At 48.7% G+C, this 19978-nt stretch overlaps 1 protein-coding gene across 6 annotated transcripts in view; it reads left to right on the top strand.

Moving 5' to 3' along the window:
* Positions 1–18424, top strand: part of HNF1B (HNF1 homeobox B) — a 53062-nt gene extending 34638 nt beyond the window's left edge. For 2 of the 6 annotated variants that reach the window (XM_027034346.2, XM_027034349.2), the window contains exons 6-9: positions 2374–2509; positions 6543–6737; positions 9379–9497; positions 17479–18424. In XM_027034346.2, coding sequence (XP_026890147.1) covers positions 2374–2509; positions 6543–6737; positions 9379–9497; positions 17479–17499 — 471 coding nt within the window. In that variant the 3' untranslated portion in view covers positions 17500–18424. The remainder of the gene's footprint in view (positions 1–2373; positions 2510–6542; positions 6738–9378; positions 9498–17478) is intronic. The other 4 variants (XM_027034347.2, XM_027034350.2, XM_053211674.1 and 1 more) reach the window with 3 other exon arrangements.
* Positions 18425–19978: the final 1554 nt, after the last annotated feature.

Below are 19978 nucleotides of genomic sequence, written 5' to 3' on the forward strand. Positions count from 1 at the left end.
TAAAATCAAACATTGAAACAGGAGAGATTACCGTCACTTCATTGACTTTCTCCAAAGGACTACATTACCCAAAGGAAGTCCGAAGGCAGGTTACTGATTTTTTTTTTTAATGACTCTGACATTTTGAAAAACAAGTCCAGCAAACAGGCTGGTTCTCTCTTGTTTGATGTGGTCGGAATTCCTTCTTGGTCACGTGACCCCCCCAACTCCTTTCTCGATGCCCATTTTAAAAACACAAACAAACCTGTTTGGTTTTTTTATTTCTTTCTTTTTCAAATTAACCTTGGAAGCTCTGTGGCTGACCAGGTCAAGGTGGGAGATAGTGTCTTACCTGGGTGCTGGTGTACGACCTATAATTTGACAAGCTCTGGGAGGAAGGGCAACTGAGTTACTCAGACACTGAATGTTTGTATCCTAACCCTAAAATGTTTCCCAGTGGTCCTGATACCATCAAGAATGTCTGGAGCAGTTCACAATGATGGGAGACCTCTATTTTCCTTCCTTCCTTCTTTCTTTTCTTCCTTTCTCCCTCCCTCCTTTCTTCCCTCCCCGCTTCCCTTCCTTCCTTCCTTCCTCCCTCCCTCCTTTTCTTCCTTCCTTCCTGATTTTATTTTTAAGTAATCTCTACACCCAACGTGGGGCTTGAACTTACAACCCTGAGATCAAGAGTCATGTGCTCCACCAACAGAACCAGCTAGGTGGCCTGAGACACCCTTTCTTAATAATTTTAGAAATTATTTTAAAACTGTAAGTATTAAAATGCTTCATCACCAAAAGTGTGTGTGGGTGTGGGTGTGGGTGAAAGTGATAGCTCCTTATAATTAATGGGGAAACACTGGAAGCATTTCTGAAAACATCAGAATCAAAGCAAGCACATCTATTACAGCTGTTACTGTTTGATACTATTTAGAAAGTTCTAACCAATGCAATAGACATGTACACATATGAGTACTAGCAAGGAAGAGACCCAGCACATGTGCTTGTGATGTCATTATACGTTTGGAGAAATGAAGAAAATCAATAAGGAAAAGACACTGTTAGGAATAAATAAAAGGATTCGATCCCCCCCCCCCCAAAGGGTGTATGAAGTAAACACGTGAAAATCAGTAGCTTTCTCTTACTAACCTATCACTAAAATATAATGGTGAAACAGAATGGGGGCACCTGGGGCCAAGGGCTTATTATTTAGTAGCTTTCTCATTACAACATCAGTTCCTTGACCAAAAAAAAAAAAAAAAAAAAAATCTTTTAATGGATAGTGGAGATTTGGAAAAGGTAGAGAAGCCCAATGATGTCTGATCCCTCTGCAACCCTTGATAATAATTGCAGGGGTGGGGAAAGTTTCTCTCTAAAAGAAGTTCTCTAAAAGAACTCAAATTCTAGAGGCAGACAGACCTGTGTTTGAATACCAGATATACCATTTACTAGGTTATTGGATCTTAGGCATTATACATATCTACTCTGAGCCTTGGTTTTTTTCATCAGGGAAACACGGATGGCAGAAGTATCTGCCTCATGGAACTATCATGAAGTTTGTAAGTTAATGTACAAGTGGTACTTAATGGAGCCTGTAGTCCGTGAAAGCTTTCTTGCACTTCTGCCTGGTCCCCAGTCTGCTCTCCCAGAGCATTTCTTCAGTTATTATTTTTAGCAGCCACGTGTCTTTAGCTCCAATAATATACAAGGTACAGAGCAGAACAGAGGATACTTCCAAATTAAGCAAGTGACAGTCCTCTAATACCCCATGGGCAGAAGAATGTCTGAGGCAGGCTAGGAACTCAGAGACAGTCAACTAATGAGGGGCACTGGGTGGCTCAATCAGTTGAGCCTCCAACTTTGGCTCAGGTCATGATCTCATGGGTTGTGGGTTCGAGCCCCACATCGGGCTGACAGCTCAGAGCCTGGAGCCTGCTTCGGATTCTGTGTCTCCTCTCTCTGTCCTTCCCCTGCTTGCACTCTGTCTCTCAAAAATAAATAAATGTTAAAAACATTTTTTACTTAAAAGAAAAAAAAATAGTCAACCACTGGAAGCATCATAGGGAGGGGATTATTGGGTATTTTACTTCTCTATCTCCAGCATCTAGAAATGTGCCTCAGTGTATGCTTAATAATTTTTACTGAATGAATGAATGAATGAATGAATGAATGAGCTGTGCCAAGGAATTGCTCAGTCATGTCATTAAAAAAAAAATTTTTTTTTCTGTCAGCCCAGAACCCAATGCGGGGCTCAAACCCACAGACCGCGAGATCATGACCTGAGCCAAAGTCAGTCGCTTAACCGACTGAGCCCCTAGGTGCCCCGAGTTATGTCAATTTGGACACTGTTTTTTGCAATCCCGCTCCACTCATGGTGTTTTTGTTTTTTCTCTCCAGCAGATCTCAGTCTCAGGAGGTGGTCTGCCCCCCGTCAGCACCTTGACGAATATCCACAGCCTGTCCCACCATAATCCCCAGCAATCTCAAAACCTCATCATGACCCCCCTCTCTGGAGTCATGGCCATTGCACAAAGTAAGTTCTGTTCTTGGTCAGAAAACTTCGGGGGCAGGTAAGGAGAAGTATGGGAAGTAAGTCAACCTGAGTTTCAAAACAGTTCCTAGCAGACCCCCTTCAAACTCACCCACCACTTGTAGGATTTGATTCCACTTGTTTAGTTCCTTTTCTCTCTCCTCAACCGTATTTGGATTGTTTAGCCTAAAGAAAGAGAAAATAACAGAATCAAGGTGAATCTTGGGCACAACTCACCAGCTGTGCATCCTGGGGCAAATCATTAACCTTAATGAGGTTCCGTTTCCTCATCTGTAAAATGGGTTGCTGAGGTGATCAAATAATAGTGTGTAGAAACATGCCTGCCGATCTATAAGGCGTGAGTATGTATAATATCATAGCTTATACTTTTGTCTAGTGTTCATTTCGATCCCTAAGTGTGCGGTGGATTTTCCACGAAGTTATGCTGATGTTTCTTTGTGTTGGCAAAGATGGAACAACGATGGGCTTCCTTCTAAACAGGGAATTTCATGTGGTCATGGGACGCCTGTTTGCCCAGTGGTGCAAGTCCAGTGAGAGGGAGCTCTGAGGGAAACTGGCAGAGCATCCCCGAGTCTTTAAGGAGAAACATGGCTGGAGACTGGTGAATGGATCAGGTCCTCCCAGGTCTAGGAGGCCCTCATTCCACATCCTCACAGATGGGCCAGTTCAGGGCATGGGAAGGCTGACTGGGGCCATGTCTATGGATGGCTCTCTCAGAATCCTAATGTGGATGAGTGTTCGGTGTGTTCTCAGCTCAGTCGTGAGCTCAGACCAAGTCACCACTGTGACCCTGGGAAGCGCTCCCAAGAAGTCTCAGGAGGGATCGAAGGAAGGAAGGCACATTGCTCATCTTTCTTTTAACTGACATTGTTCCTTTGCCCTTGTGGCCACACTGACCCCTCTGTATTTTATCACCTTTTCCTCTTTCTCTCTTCTCTCTCTCTAAATCAGCCTCAGCAAAGGTAGCAACTCGTCCCTTCTGAGGAGATGGCTTATGTGTTCTTTGAGGGCAAAACAGGGCTGGGCCTACGGGAGGCATGGCTTTCCTGAGTATGTGTGGCTCTCGCTGTATCCTCAATTGCTCAGAAATGGATGCACCCAGGGGCACCTGGGTGGCTCAGTAGGTGAGCATCCAACTTCAGCTCAGGTCATGATGTCACGGTCTGTGCGTTCGAGCCCCACATCGGACTCTGTGCTGACAGCTCAGAGCCTGGAGCCTGCTTCGGATTCTGTGTCTCTCTCTGCCCTGCCCCCCACCCCCCGCCCACTCTGTCTCTCTCTGCCTCTCTCTGACTCTGAAAATTAAACCTTAAAAAAAATTTTTTTTTAAAGAAATGGTTGCATCCTGTATTTCTTTGCAGAGAGAAATGGGAGTAGAGAAGCATTTAGAGGGCTTACCAAATAAAAATTTATTTTGAACTTACTGCCTTTTCACAGGAATATGGTAACCAGACTAACCCCAGGGTTTGATAATGAGATAGGATATCTAAACCCAGCTTGCTCGCCTTCTAGAAGATTTGAGTAAAAGATCCATAAGTAAGATATGCCACCTCTTTATTTCCACAACCAAAATGATACACGAACCACCCCACTCTCCTCTTTTCTTCCCACATCAAGCTTTGGCCGACAGCTACACAATTACATATTTTCTTTTTTTTTTAATTTTTTTTAAATGTTTTTATTTATCTTTGAGACAGAGAGAGACAGAGCATGAGCAGGGGAGGGGCAGAGAGAGGGGGAGACACAGAATCTGAAGCAGGCTCCAGGCTCTGAACTGTCAGCACAGAGCCCAATGCAGGGCTTGAACTCATGGAGTGTGAGATCATGACCTGAGCTAAGTCAGACGCTCAACCGACTGAGCCACCCAGGCGCCCCCACAATTACATATTTTCTTAGGTACTATCTGAACTAAAATTTTTCCTGGAGCTATTCCATATTTTTCAATCTCATTCCTCCTAATCTCCTCCACCCACACTTGTCTACCTTCTCACTGTAGTCCTAATCTACTGCAGGGGCAGCACCAGAGTGTAGGTGGCCCTTGGAAGGATGTGCGTGTGCGTGCGTGCGTGTGCTTGGAGCGGAGGGAGCATGAACAATGGTGAGCGTCAACAGAAAACCCAGCTGAGACACATGGTCCTACCCTATAGAGTGTCAGGATGAAGAATGGCTTGCAGGCACCCTCATGTGGCCAACTGTTGGGTTGAGTGTGTGGGTCCTGCCTGGGGACCACAGAGGCCCATGGAGAAGTGATAACAAAGGCCCCGGCACTGCCGACTCCTCACTCTCTCTTCATCCCCTGGGCTGCACAACATGCTTCTTGGGCAGGAACCAGTGCACAGAAAGCAGGGGAAAAGGCCACGAGTCACACTTCGCGGGAGCTAGGATGACATCAGTGGCTCTGGATCCTGGAATTGAGGCACAGCAGCATCACAGACGGTGTTGAAAATAAGATTCCTGGGCCTCACCTCAGAAGGTTCTGACTCATTAAGTCTTGGGTGGGGCGGAGGAATGTGTATTTCTTAAAGAGCTCCCCCAGATGACTCTAAAGCACAGGCAGGTTTCAGAACCGTGCCCTCAAATGTCATCCACTCTAGGCAGGGTAATTTGCTTTTCTGGGCAGGGATTTCCCAAAAGAGCAGCTGTAATGGGCTCCCCGGGGGAACAGCAAGCATCTGGGGCCTCCCAGGAGACTGAGACCACAGTGGAAGGCAGGAGAGGGAAACAGGATATCAGGGTATCAGGTGAGCCCCTGGGGAATGGGAGATAGTGCTGGTCTGAGGGCGATCAGAGGACCTGGCCCTATCCCCACCCAAGGAAGCCAGGAGGGGGCTTCTTCCTTCACTTCCGCTCAGGAGACTTGCCTTTTAGGGTTCTGATAACAGTATCAGCTAAAGCCCTGAGTAAGCAGCAGCTGAGGTCTTTGTGCTATCTCCCTGGAGGACTTCCCACAAACCCACTTCTGGAACCCTCTCTGTTTCAGGAAAGGCTCTCTAGGTGTCCCTTCCGCACTTGCCTAGACACCTTTTTCTGGATTTTCTTCTTCCTTCCCATCCTGCCCCCCATTTCACAGAAAGCACGGTCAAAGGAACATTGACAGCCCCAGGAAAGAGGTCAGGGTGTCTTGCCCCTGATCCTCTCATCCCTACTCATACTCTGCCTCAGCTGTCTCCCCCACACTCCTGCCCAGAGATGCGGGACCAGGGACCCAGTCTCTGTAGTGCCGGCCCTGGTTCTGAAGAGGCTTCAGGACACAGGCATGGAGCAGTACCACAGAAGCCTTCCACCCCCAGAACAGAAAGATGGCAAGAACCACTGTAAACTGTCAACCTTTCACTTACGACTTCCTCCTCCCAGTACCTGGACCTCTGGATGCCACAAGCCCCGTGCCACGGGATGAGTTACGTCCACTTCATAGAACTGGCTGAGGTCTGCTGTTTTTCCTGCTCTCTGCTATCAGCCAGAGAATGAGCACCTGACCTCTGTCGGGGTCTTTGCACAAGTCCACTAAATGAGGGTGTTCTGGCTTCGTACTCCTAGGACTGTGGAGGTGGTTTTGTTGTTTTGTCGAAATGTGAGTTCCTGATCACTCCTGCCCTCTGCTGGACAGACAGGCCTGGGCACTAATCTGCCTCCTTTAACTGCCCTGAGGGCACCGGGCAGCCCTCTCAGGGAGTCGGGCCTGGAGGGAGTGGGCAAGCAGAGGCAGCTTTCCCAGGGTCCTGGCAACCTCAAGTTTGGGAGGTGCCGGGATGACTTTGGGGAGACTGTCATGCCTCGGATCTGTGTAAGCCCATTTCCATCTACAACTCACTGTGGAATGTCAGCAGGTCAATCTCTCCAAGCCTCAGTTTCTTTGTCTGTATAATGGATCTAGAAAGTCGTTTCCTGTGCAATCTCTCAAGCAAAGCTCAGCCTTGCCTGGCTCACAGCAGGGGCTCGGTGGGTGACCTCATCCATGCACTCAACCCTCCCCTTCCCGGAAGCCACCTCTGATCTTTCCTTCTTGCTCCCACAGGCCTCAACACCTCCCAAGCACAGAGCGTCCCTGTCATCAACAGTGTGGCTGGCAGCCTGGCCGCCCTGCAGCCTGTCCAGTTCTCCCAGCAGCTACACAGCCCTCACCAGCAGCCCCTCATGCAGCAAAGCCCCGGCAGCCACATGACTCAGCAGCCCTTCATGGCGGCCGTGACTCAGCTACAGAACTCCCACAGTAAGGATGCAGGCGGGTTGGGGGGGTGGGGCAGAGGTACCAGCAAGGGCCCTACGCAACCCACCTCTGCCCTCTCTGGATCTGTACTTGCTTGGAAGTATACTGATTTGGTCACTTTTCTCTACCTGTTATCAACCCAGACAGTGTCTCAGCATGACCTTCCTGTGGTCTGTGCCTTTCCTAGATCTCCCCCCATTCCTGGGGGGCGGGCAGGTTTGAAGAGGACAGTTGAGGGCCCACTTTACATAAGTGGAGTTGGAGAAAGAAAGCAGGGTGTAGCACATGTGTGGGACACATGCCACCATTGCCCACGTTGGTACCCATGGAAGATATCACCGATCAGCCACAGTACCTTTTCCTGATGAGCCTCAATTTAGCCTTTTCAATCTGAAAGTCTGAGCAGCCATTACCAGATGGCAAGAGTGGGAATGCAATTTGCATCCCATGTGCCCTCCCTGAAATTGAAGAATCTTCTAGAATCCCCGTGCTCTCCAATTTACACACCCTGAACATCTCGAATTGAGAATCATGAGCACAGGTGGAAAATGCCATCTGCATGCCATCCTGGATAAGGAATATTAGGACTTCTCCCCTCCCCCAACTCCCCCCCCCCCTCCCAGTTCTCATATCCTATTTCTATACCTACTCTCAGTCCTGTCTTTCAACCACTTATTTCCCACCCACAGCCAGCCACTAGATCTCTGCCCTCCACCCTGAGCCCCAGGCCCCAGCCCTCTGGCCATGTCAGGATACAGCCCCTGGCCTACAAGTCTGGGGAGAAATCATGGCGGGCACCATCCCACAGGAACACCAGAGAAGTCTCTGTAATAGAGTGATCATCTCTTGGAGTCAGACACACCTAAATTTAAATCCTGGTCCTGAGACTTACCAGCTGTGTAGCCATTGGTAAGTTATTTAGCCACTCTCTGGGCCTCAATTTTCCTCATCTGTAAAATGGAAATAATAATGTAGAGTGATAATGGAGATGAAGTAAGACTTGGTATGAACCGTGTTTGGTGAGCATAAGAGTGAAAGAAATGCAAGTCATTGTTTATTAAGGGAGTTTTTAATAAGAGGAGGCAGGAATGGGGAAGGGGAATTTTGTTTCTCCCCAGCTGCCTCAATCGGAGCCACGGGTCTAAGGAAGAGCAACCAAGTTCGGCCTTCTATCCTCAGGCTCTGTCCCCGCCTCAGGCCTGTGGAGCTTTTTTCTATGCACCATCTCACATTCCAATCACATTTTTTGTGTGTGTGTGTGGCTTTAAAAAAAAAAATCTGCCATAGCCTGTAGCAGAGTCTGGGACCATATGTCATACCCCACTTTCTGTCTTTTCAGGGCCTGGCAATACGCCCCCAATTGTCCCTGCCCCCTCACCTGGGCAGGATTCCTCCGTGGCCAGGCCCAGGTGGGACAGCCAGAGACTGGTCACCAGTGACCTGTGGACCACCAAGGCCCAGCTAGGGGCCCCCGGACCAGGAAATAACCGGCCTCCCTCCACAGGAAGGACAAGCTGGGCTAGCAAGTGGTGACATTTACCCCATTCCCTATTACAGGATGCTTTGGTAGAGAATAAACTGCTCCCTCCCTCATGGCCCAACAGCCACATGCTTCTGTTAGGTCATGTGACCTGGAGTTTATATGAATCTAATGGTCAGTTACAGAACTCAAAATGTTCTAGACTTGGTGAACAAGTACTGTTAAAGCTAAAAACCGAGTCTCATGCTCCTGGAGGTTTTATTTGAATCTTGTCTCCCTTTGTCATCCTTCCTATTTCTGCGATGGCATGATGTGACATACGATGTCATTTTAGTGCAGTCTGGAACAACCCAGATTTATATAATTATTTATAATTGTATAATTGTTGATTATACAATTAACTATATCCATGTCTAATTATCATTGTTAATTCATTTATAATTGCTTGCATGAGGCCAGGTGCTTGAGTCACGGCAGATACAACAAGCATGCGCTGGCCAGTTCGTTTATGTTTGCTAACTGCTTAGAACTTTTTTTTTTTTCGTCTTAAAATCTCTGATGCGTCACATATGCCTGAGGGGGCCACTTGTTGATGTCTGGGCACCTAACATTTTATTGAAAGTCAGGAGAACACGGGGCGCCTGGGTGACTCCGTCGGTTGGGCGTCCGACTTCGGCTCGGGTCATGATCTCACGGTCCGTGAGTTCGAGCCCTGCGTCGGGCTCTGTGCTGACAGCTCAGAGCCTGGAGCCTGCTTCAGATTCTGTGTCTCCCTCTCTCTCTGCCCCTCCCCCGTTCATGCTCTGTCTCGCTCTGTCTCAAAAATAAACAAACACTTGAAAGTCAGAACAGAAGTGCTGTCCACTACTACATGAAAGACACTGTGCGAAGCTCTTTGGTACAAAGTACTTTCCACATGATGTTTTCTAACCCTACATTCCTATTTTACAGATGAGGAAATTGAGGTTAAGTAATTGAGCGAGGATTTAAACACATGGCTAGTGTTTTTACCCCAACACACTGCCTTCCAAAACATCGCCGCCTCCACCACTGCCCTTCCGTCTGCCTGGGGACACAGGAGCGATGGGATGGGATGGGGTATCTGTAGCTGTGCATGTGCTTGTGTGATCTCAGCTTGACTCTGTCTTCACTCTGTCTCTCCAGTGTACACACACAAGCAGGAACCCCCCCAGTATTCGCACACATCCCGGTTTCCGTCTGCGATGGTGGTCACGGATACAAGCAGCATCAGTACGCTTACCAACATGTCTTCCAGTAAACAGGTAATGCCGGCAGGAAGTCAGGAGAGGGCAATGGCTGGGGCTACTGACGTGCAGAGAGCGTGGTGCGTGTGGACTGAGCCGTAAGCCTGGTCCTTCCCAGGCTCCTGGTTACTTGCTAGAGGAATCCCTGAGGTCACAGGGCAAAGAAGATGGGCCACAGGCTAAAGAGCAAAAAATGACTACAGCTTGATAAATCACTGGAGACTGGGTGACACAGAGCCTTTAGGTAGTGAGACTGAGTATTCCCCAGGGGATTAATCAGTGAGCCATAGAAAAGGTGTTTCCAAGGGAGACTCAGGAAAGTCACACCCTCTAAAGAGTTTCATGCTTTGCAAGAGGGACCCCTTTGAGGATTTTCCACAAGTTAATCAATGGATAAAGGGAGTAAGCAGTCAGGGTCCTGAGGCCAATTCCCCCAGTCCAAGACCCATGCTGGACCCAGAACGCTGTAAGCTCCAGAGAATGACCCAATTCAACCGACCCATGGAGATGCCCCAGTAGACAACCTGGCCTTAGAGGGGACCTGCATTTACTTGGTCTGCTGTCAAGAAGCTTGGAATTGACTTCCTGGTGCATGAAAAGTGGGAAATCCAGAGGCTTAGTCACTCTTTCAGTGGATGGCTGGTTCCCACCTCCACGCAGGGTTGATGGAGTAGCAAAGACAACCAAAGGTGTGGCTCATCATTGCCGCTTGGACAGCTGGACTGTCACGGGACACCGAGAGTTAGGAAATAGGACAAGATGTCTGAGCATGCATGACAATTCCAGAATAATACAATAGGACCTTTTAGGAGCTGGGGTCTGTGCAGTGTGGGAACTGTTTGGCCTTTATTGATTACTAGATAAGTAGGCAACAACCTTGAGCTTCATGTCAGTGGCTCTCAGCAGGGTTTGGTCTTGTTGATGGTCTTTTATCCACCTGAGCCCTGCGAATCACACCTCCTCCACTGCCACATGCTGCCGAGCAAGTTCTTTCATGGGCTCAGGTTCTCTGTTCTTCCCTTTGCCCACATCTCCTGGTCCTGCAGTGTTGTGGAGCAGTAGCTTCTGTTCCTGGTTTGCCACTTGTTTGGTGACCTTGACCTGTCTGAGCCCTTGTTTCTTCAGCTTTAAAATGAGAGTTGTAACATCTCCTTATTCTGGAGATTCAATGAGGTCATGTAGATTAAGGGCCTGGCATGTCCTGGGTGTATGCATGTGCGTTCATGAAATGCATGCACGCGCACGCGCGCGTGCACACACACACTCACACACACACACACACACACACACACACACACACACAGCCTAGGTAGCTGGGCTCTGGAGGTGGGAGAGAGGGAGCATTGTGTGGGACCGGCTCTGCCACTCTTCTCTCACCCAATGGAAGATGAAAGGACACCCCCTGTTGCCCTGCCCTTCGACTCCCGTGGGATTTCCCACTCTTTGTAGTGAGCAGGGAAAACATTTATCTGTGCTCACAAATCTCAATCAGGGGGGCAGCCAGGCGCAGCAGCCCTGCTTGGGAATACCTTCCCCTTTGAAAGGTTTATCAATCCATCTGCCGCTTGGTCAGCCCTAGACAGGGCTGTGATTAATTATTCCTGTCTTCCCCAAGTTGACTTTGATGCTTGCTTGTTGAAACAGGCCCTCTGAATTCAGGAAATTGTCTCTTAATCAAAATACTTGGAGATGCTCTCTGAGCATCTGGCCCCCAAATGGCGTCTCCCCTCCACTGGACAGAGTGGCCAGCCGACCTTGAAGCTGCATGAACAGCCCTCTAGAACCACCATGAAGTTGTCCCTAAGTCCCTGGATATTCCAGGACTCTGGTAGTATACTCATTTCTGGGATGATAAGAAGGATGATCACACTTAGGATAAAACTATTCACATAGCATTTTATGTTTACACTTCTCATGAACAGGATCTCATCATTTCTTTTTATTGAAACTTCCTTAGTACAAAGGAATGAACTGAGGCTCAGAGGTGGAGAGTGACCTTCCCAAGGTCCAACAGGTGATCACTTCTAGAGCTGGACCTTTAGACTCTGGGCTTTGGCTCTAAATCCTAGACTCCTTCCACCTAAACAATATTTGTCTTCCAATATCCATCTCTAAAATACCCATGGTATTTGCTGCTGTTGTGGAGTTAACGGTCAGGAACAAGGGTAAAATCTAGCCCACGTAGGTGTTCCAATCAGGAAACTTCCTTCCTACAAACTGAAGAAGAGGAAGCGGGGAGAAGGGCAGAACGAAGTCAAGTGAGGGTACAGGTGCTGCCTCCTGACGGCAGAAAGAACCAAGGTGAAGAAAATTTGCACTAACTCTGTTCCCAAGGCAAAGGGTCAGAATTGAGTTCCGGTGGCAATTCTGCTTTCTCTTTGTTTTAAAGTATTATTTTCCAAAAGGAGTTTTAAGACCATTGCTGGGAGTTGGGGGCACATGGTGTGAGGAGGGGAAGATCCCTTCATTATAAGTATTGGGTGAACGGCTGGGTTAAAGTTAGACACCATAAGGCGGGGCTTCTCTGAATCTTTCACATGCTGCTGTGTGCCTCGAATGGGGCCATTAGTGTGCACAGAAGCTCCGGGCAGAGGGACACATCCTGGGCAGTGCTACTGTAGAAGCACCCCAGAGTTCTAGGAAAGCCCAGCAGCCTTGCATTAATCCTGGTTCCTTCCCCATTCGCCATGTGACCTTGGGCAGTTGATTCACCCTGCGAGACCACTTCTGCGTCTCTCGTGGAGAAAATCCTACCCACCCCCCCACCACAGGATCTTCAAAGTGTAGGAGACAGTGTCTGGTACATGGTCAAGTACTCAGAGTGCTAACCCCCTGTTTCTCCTTGCCACCTGTGATCCTTTAGGAGATACTTTCTATCGACTTCTTCAAAATGTAACTCACTGAACTACATGGGGTCAAAGGAGGTTCACTCCCAGGATAAAAGCAAATAGAGCAGGGAATGCCTCTGTGCTTAGCCAAATGCCTGGGCTATAGTAGACATTCAGTAAATATGAGTGAGTGAGTGAGTGAGTGAGTGAGTGAGTGAATGAATTCAGAACTAACATTTTTTGAGTGCCTCCCATTTCCATAGCAGCACTCCGGGTGCTTTTCCATTCTTACCTTTCGTGGCCAACCTTCCCCACCCATTCTGCGAGGCTGACTTACAGAGCAAAACACTGAGCTTCGGAGGTGGGATGGGATCTGGCCAAATTCACCCAGATGATGAACCTGGAACTCGACTTCCAGACTACTGCTCTTCTCACTCCAAATCCATTAGGCAATGCTCTCCTTCTAATATCCATTTTTAAGCATTCATAAAAATGACCTGAGGTTATGTAGGTAGAAGGCTAAAACCAGGATTTGAACTTGTATCTGATCCCAGTGTTTTCCATTGTCAGGACAGACGTGCCCCAGGGCCTTGTGGATCACATTTCAGGAATCTCAGGGTGGGACTGTCTCACCTGCAGCTCCTGCCCTCCGTCCTTTCCAGAGCTTATGCCTCCCCCCCTCCTCAACCTTGGGTGCTGGCGAGTTACCATACGAGTGGGTCTGTGCCTGAGCTCCTGCAAAACAATGCCCCGCCAGTCTGGAAACCAGACCGCAGCAAGCACCGACCTTGGTTAGAACAAGTGTGGGCAGGCTGAGAGCCGAATCCTGTTTCCACAACCTCTGTGCCTACAGCTCCACTTCCTAGTTTATAGAGAGGTCAGGAGAGGGCCCCCAGAGCAGCCACCAGTCAGGTGTGCTGACAGGGAGGTGGACAGCCTTGCCATAAATCCCTGGCAACTATTCCACAGCTTCCAACCGTCTCTGCTGGTGGTCAGCCAGTATGGTGTGATGATTAAGAGCACCGACTTGGGAGTTAGGCAGACCCAGGCCCAAGATTCTACCACCTTCTACCTGGGTGACCTCAGGCAAAAGTCCTAGCCTCTCTGAGCTTCGGTTTCCTCATTTGTAACATGAAAATAATGATTCCTCTTCTGGACGGTCATTAAAAAGACTGAATGCTATAAATCTTGTAAAATACCTAGCTTGGTGCTTGGCCCAGAACACCCAGCCCATGGTGGCTGGGGTGAACTTGGCCTCCCCTGCTGGCAACCCTGAGGAAGGAAGACTGTAAGTAGCATTTATTTCTCCGTGGCCTCCCTGTGACCACACTCAGAAGGTAGAAGGAAATAACCTTCCTCGTGTTTAAGAGCATAGACTTTTCTGTTGTGAGACCCTGGGCAAGTTATTTATAATCTTTCTAGGCCTCAATTTCCTTGAAGTATAATCATTACTTCTAATTAATGGAGCCATAATTAATCTAACTTAATAACAGCAGGAAGTTATCTGTACTCACAGTCCCTACTTCCTCACCCCCAATTCTGTCTTACGGCTATTCCTGATGGGCATTTGTCCTGACACCGCATTAGAACCTCTCCGGTCCAGCTCACAAGTACCGCCATATTGTCAAACCCAATGGGGACTTTCCGACCTCTGCCTCTGACACAGCTGATCCTCCCTCCTTTTTTCACTTGGTTTCTGGAACGATACCCATTCCTCGTTCTCCCCCACTGTGGCACTCCTCATTTCCATAGCTGGCAGCTTGTTTTCCCAACATTTTGTTGTTGGAGGGCCCTATCACTCATTCTCTTCTGTGTTCACTCCTGGGTGATCCCCAATCCCATGGCTTTGGATCAAGCATACACACTGATGGATCGTGTACTTCTGTCTCCAGTACAGACCTCTCCCTTGAGTGGCCCATTCACAAAGCCAGTGCAGCTCGGGCTGTACATGCAAATGCCCGGTGTATCTGACAAGCCTCACCAAAATAGGAACTCTTCATTTTGCCCGTTTCTCCCTACTCGCACTGCTTCGTCCTGGGGCTTCTCCGTTTCCAAAAATGGTAACCAGTTATTCAGGTGAGGTACCTGGGAGTCTCCTTGATTCTTCTCTGCGCGCCCTACAACCAGTCCATGGATAAGCTCTGCATCCCACATCTGAGCACTTCTCCCCACCAGTCCAGCCCCTGCTCTCACTGATGCCCTGCACTGGCCCCAGCTTCTCACTCCTACGTCCACTCCTGCCCCACGATGGTGGTTACTGTCTGTTCACTACGCAGGAGCCAGAATGATCTCTTAAGAGGCGAAACCAATCATGTCACCCCCACCCGCGTCAAAACTCTCCAATAGTGTCCCATTGCAACCAAGCTGAAATGGAGGCTTCCAAGGCCTCCTGCCGTGTAATCAGCCCCCTGCCGGCCCTGCCCTCCTCACTTCCTTCCCCTCCTCCCTCTTTCACCCAGCTTCAGCTGAACCAGAATTGAAGTGATCTCGCTTCAGGACTTCTGCATCTGTGGTCTCTTCTGCCCCCCAAATTCCATAATGCACATCTTTTTATGCTTGCTCCCTCATTTCATTCAGCTCAAATGTCACCACCTCCAGGAGGCCCCTCCTGATTCCCCTCTATAAATTATTCCCTTTGCCTTCAAATCACCCTAACCTGTCATCATGCTTATATTTCTACAGTGTTCATCTCCATCTGAAATTTTATTTTGTGCACATATGTACAATATGTATACACGTGTGTGCACATACATATATATTCATTCACTTTATTTTATTTTGTGCACATATGTACAATATGTATACACATGTGTGTACACATACATATATATTCATTCACTTTATTGTTCAGATCTCTCTCTAGAATATAAACTCTGTGAGGGTATGGACAGGGTCTTATTTGTGGCTGCATCCCCTGTGCCTAAAAAAGTGCTAAGTATGTAGAAGGCATTCAAAAATGTATTAAATGAATGAATATAATTACCTGCTTCAAAGGGTTGATGTGTGAATCTAATACAATGATGTGAGTAAAGTCCTTCCTTAGCACAGTGCCTGGTACACAGTGGGACCTCGATAAATGTTAGCTCTTACCATACGTAATCACCACAGCTACCACCCCTTTCAGAGGGAGGTTCCCTCAGATCCTCTGGGCAAGGCCCCCGAGGGGCTGGGTGTGCCAGGCCTTGGTTCTGAGGGACCACAGCGCACCCCTTATCAGCTGTTTGTGTTTAGACTCTGAAGGGGACAAATAACTCTAGTTCCTTTGACAACATTTAGGGCTCTGCCACCATTTTATTATGTGAGCAAACATTTGATAGCTGGGAAGCCCATCCCTAATGACAGGTCATAGAATCTCGCTGGCGTCTCCTTATCTGCCCTTCTTGTTTGCTCTTCTATTGAAACCTGCAAGGTCACAAGCCATTTTCTCTCTCCTTCCCTGAAATCTGAAAATTGGAAAAGGGCTGATAGTGGGAAGTAAAGAGACTCAAAAGTGGGGGCGGGCGATGGGAGGAAGAGGAGGCAAAGGGTATCAGAGGACCCTGACAAGGGCCTCAAGAATTTAAAAGGGTCAGAACTGGTCCCTTCAAATGAATGCACAGCTCAGTTGCATTCTGAAGAGGGCTCGAGGGCCGCACAGACTAGGGCACCACCCTGTGTAGCCCAGTGTTAATTCTGAACACTTCCCATGTATCGGCTCACCCGATCCCTCTACAACTTCCATTTTACAGATGAAAAAACTGAGGCACAAAGAGAATACCTTGACCAAGAGCACAAAGCCAGTAGAAGACTCTTAACCTCAGAGCATAATAGAAAGAACATGTGCCAGGAGGGTACCCGGAACCAGTTTGAATTTCTGTCTCTATGCTGTCCTAGTTCTAAAACCCTGGACAATTCATTTTCTTTGAACTCGTCTTCCTAATCTGTAAAATGGGCATAATGGCAACCTCATACAGGATTATGGCTGGGAGCACTGATTTATGAGATAATAATGGGATAATAGGCCTTTCGTAGTAATGGTAGGGGGGGCTGTGCGTGTGTGTGTGTGTGTGTGTGTGCGCGCACACACTTATGTGTGCTCCTGAGTGCTTAGGGAAGAGTCTTTAGAGAAAGAGCCATGAAGTCAAAAGGCAGAACTTTCCCCTAAGATGCCCAAACAAGTGAAAGGGAAAGAAGAGACAGAGGGAAGCAAAAAGGGCCTCCCTGGAAAAGGACGGGAATGGTGTGCCATGACGGTTGAAATGAATGAGGCCGAGGGCTCTGGAAGGGGTGACTCCTCTCAGGGGGTTTCTCCATCTGTTCTGGGGTCTCCTGCCCTCGTCTGGGCATCAGAGGCCTTCAGCCCAGGTCTCTTGTCCTATTAGGAGTAAGCCTACAGAGAGCACTTTCCCACACTCCTTCCCTGATGGGTCGTTTGAGCAAGTGGCCATTTTCTCATGTGCTCAAGTAGATCAGCAGCATTGGCACAATCTGGGAACTGATTAGAAATGCAGGTTCTTAGGTCCACCACAGGCCCACTCCATCAGAATACGCATTTTCACGGGATGTCTGGTATTCTTAGGTCCATTGAAGTTTGGGGATCAATGGTCTAGGGGACCCCAGCCCTTAGAGGTCTTAGGAACAGGACCCTGACTTCCATGAGAGGCAAAAGCTCCTGTCCAGCTGCCATTGCACCCACACTGAGCACATCGTAAAACCCACTCTCAGGGCACCTGGGTAGAAGCTTCCAACTTCGGCTCAGGTCATGATCTTGCGGTTTGTGACTTCGAGCCCCACGTCGGGCTTTGTACTGACAGCTCACAGCCTGGAGCCTGTTCAGATTCTGTGCCTCCCTCTCTCTCTGCCCCTCCCCCCTCTCAAAAATAAACAAACATTAAAATAAAAACCCACTCTCAAAGAAAGAGGAGCTTGACTCCAGAATAAAGGTCAGTGAGTTATGATTAATTCAAGGTCCCCAGCAATTCACTTCTCTCTTCTGAAGTGGCCAGAAGATCTGGCTCCTGAGTGTTCCTAAAGGGAGTGTGCTTCAGGACCAACACTGTGGCATCGAGCAGGCACTAGGTCCTCAGCCCTTTGCCGGCTGACTTGGGTCTCAGCTCCCCTGGAGAAGACAAACCAAGGGCTGTTGTCCCCGCTAACTGCACACGGCTGAGCTCTCTCTGCTCTCTCTGCAGTGCCCTCTCCAAGCCTGGTGATGACCACACATCACTTGCTTTGTGCACAGCAACAAGGACCCTATTTTCCACACCATCACCCTCCGGGCAGCTGTCACAGAAAAGCCCAGTGACCTGACAAGCACCTTCGAGAGGTCTCTGCTTACCTGACATCTTGCTGACGCTTCAGACAGCCGCTCCGAGGCGCAGCCCTTCCCTTCTATGCAGTATTGTTGCCATGCCTCTCCCAAGACGTCAAGTACTCCCATCCCGCCCACAGGCGGGAGACAAGAAACCGCAGAAGAGGAAGAGAGAACGCTGTCGTGCCTGCATTATGCTCCTTCATCGAACAAACTGATGTGAAAACTTGAATCTGTTACTGACAGGAGGAGGACACGTGCTGTTGAACTGAGCCAAACACACTGTAAATATCTGCAGACTCCCCCCCCTCCCCCACCCCTCCCAGCTGATCTCGAGATTTCTTTTGAAGAAGTAAATTTGTCCAATGGGTGTAAACTATAACCTACTGTAATTAAGTGCAATTTCCCCTCCACTCCCTTTCGCCCCTACCCTGTATATAATACTAAAGTGTCTATTAGTTTTCTTTGTAAAGGTCAGAGTTGAATTTTCAAAGTGATTTGCCGCCTTTTTTTCTCCCCCCACGGAGACGTATCCTGAGTCGGAAGTGAAGCCTCTGCCCCTTTCCCTCAGGCCTGGACACACACAGGCACTGTACGTTTGGGACTGACTGCCAGCCGACTCCAATCTCCTGATGTTAAGACACACCTCTGGATCCTGGAGGGGCTGAACATAGTGTCAGACTAACATCCTAGCTCCCGGTGGGGCTAGGGGTTCAGTCAGGACACCACCCAAGAAACCCCCAAGGCAAGGAAACTGGCTGCTTCATAGCACAAGAAAAAGTTACCCTTTCGGAAAGCCTCCCATTAAAACGATTTATTTTATCACCGCCCAGAGTCTCATATTTCTGTCTCTGACATTTCCCCTGCCCCGGTTCCACCAAGAGCCCCTGGTTCCTGTTCTCCTTGGAGTTTTCCACTTAGTCCATTGGATTCATGGCTACACGTCCTAGTGTCTTCACACCAGCTGTACTGCTAAAGTAAGAAGAGTTAATTCCCCTCGCCAGACTCCACAACCCCCCACCCCCACCACCAGGGGATCTGGCCACAGTGGGAGCCCACACCTTTGTCTTCCTTGCAACTCACAGGAACAAAGGAATAGAGCCAGCTCTTGGTGACTCTTGGTCATAGGGACAGATTAAAAGCGGAAAGAATGGAAACCCTGTGGGTAACTTTTTTGGCCTCCTTTCAAGCGTTAATCCCAGTCTTCCTTCTATGGAGCTGTTAGTCACTAGGAGAATGGGAAAACTCTTGTGGTTGCCGCCTCCTGTCCAGCTTTGCCCCTCAGGCCAGGATGCTGACGAATAAAAGCCAAAGGCCTGGACACTCCACCAGCAAGGACATTGCCACAAACAATCCAGTGCTGACTTCAGGAAAGAGGATGTACCTGTCTTCCTTGCCATCTCCTCTTATACAGCAGAGACCTACCAGCATGTGGTTTCTTGCTTCAAGTCAGAGCATTTGCCAGGCGCAGTGTGAACGAGGGAATTGTGCTGAGCAGGTCGCAGGCAATAGGTGCAGTGGAAGACGCACTTCGCGGTGATCTGGGCAGATTTACTGAGTACGTATCCTACTATGTGCCCAGGACAGGGATGGGTAGATAAGGAAATGCCGACCTCCTTTGGTTTCCGGCTCCCCTGGACGATGTCAAGTGAGCTGAAGTGGTCAAGAGAACATTCCTTGTTCGGTTGAGAGGAGCTGGGGCGGGCCACTGCCAAGCACCACGTGTCAAGAGAGGCCAAGATCCCCTGTCACTAGTTGAGATGTCCTATTGGGTAGCTCCTGTGAGTTCCAGGATGAGGAAGGGAATACAGGCCTCAAGCCTGAGCCTCAGTTGGAACCCCATATCTGGACTCACGTTGTTTCTGGAACAAGTATCTTAATTGGGTACATTTTAGATCTTGCATTATTGCGATAGCCCCGAGAATGCAGAAGGTCTTTTCATCCAAGCAGTCATGTGGGCAGAACTGGAGGCTGAGGGGAGTGAGGATAGGTAGGCTGGGGAAGGTTCTAGGGACTTTTCCTAACCAAACCCTATATAAACCAAGACATGTAGAAGACAACCCTGGCAAGGTTAGCACCTCCCTTCTGCATCAAGCAGGGACCTTCTATACTGGCTCTACAAGGGACAAGGAGGCCACCATGTAGGGTTCAGGTGGAATTACCCCCTCTGAAGATTTACTTGTAACTAAAAACTCTCATTCTTCCCCCAGAACTATATGGACTGACATTTCCAGGGCCTCTCTTTACACCTGGAGCCCAGACTGACAGACAGATGGCTCTGTTTTCCCATGACCTACTGTCATTTTCTGGGAAAAGCTCTGGGGAAGCAGATTTCATTTTAACACTCATGGAAATGAAATCAGTAATGAAGACCTGCCTTC

This window comes from Acinonyx jubatus, chromosome E1, assembly GCF_027475565.1.
Source record: "Acinonyx jubatus isolate Ajub_Pintada_27869175 chromosome E1, VMU_Ajub_asm_v1.0, whole genome shotgun sequence".
Classification (NCBI taxonomy): domain Eukaryota; kingdom Metazoa; phylum Chordata; class Mammalia; order Carnivora; family Felidae; genus Acinonyx; species Acinonyx jubatus.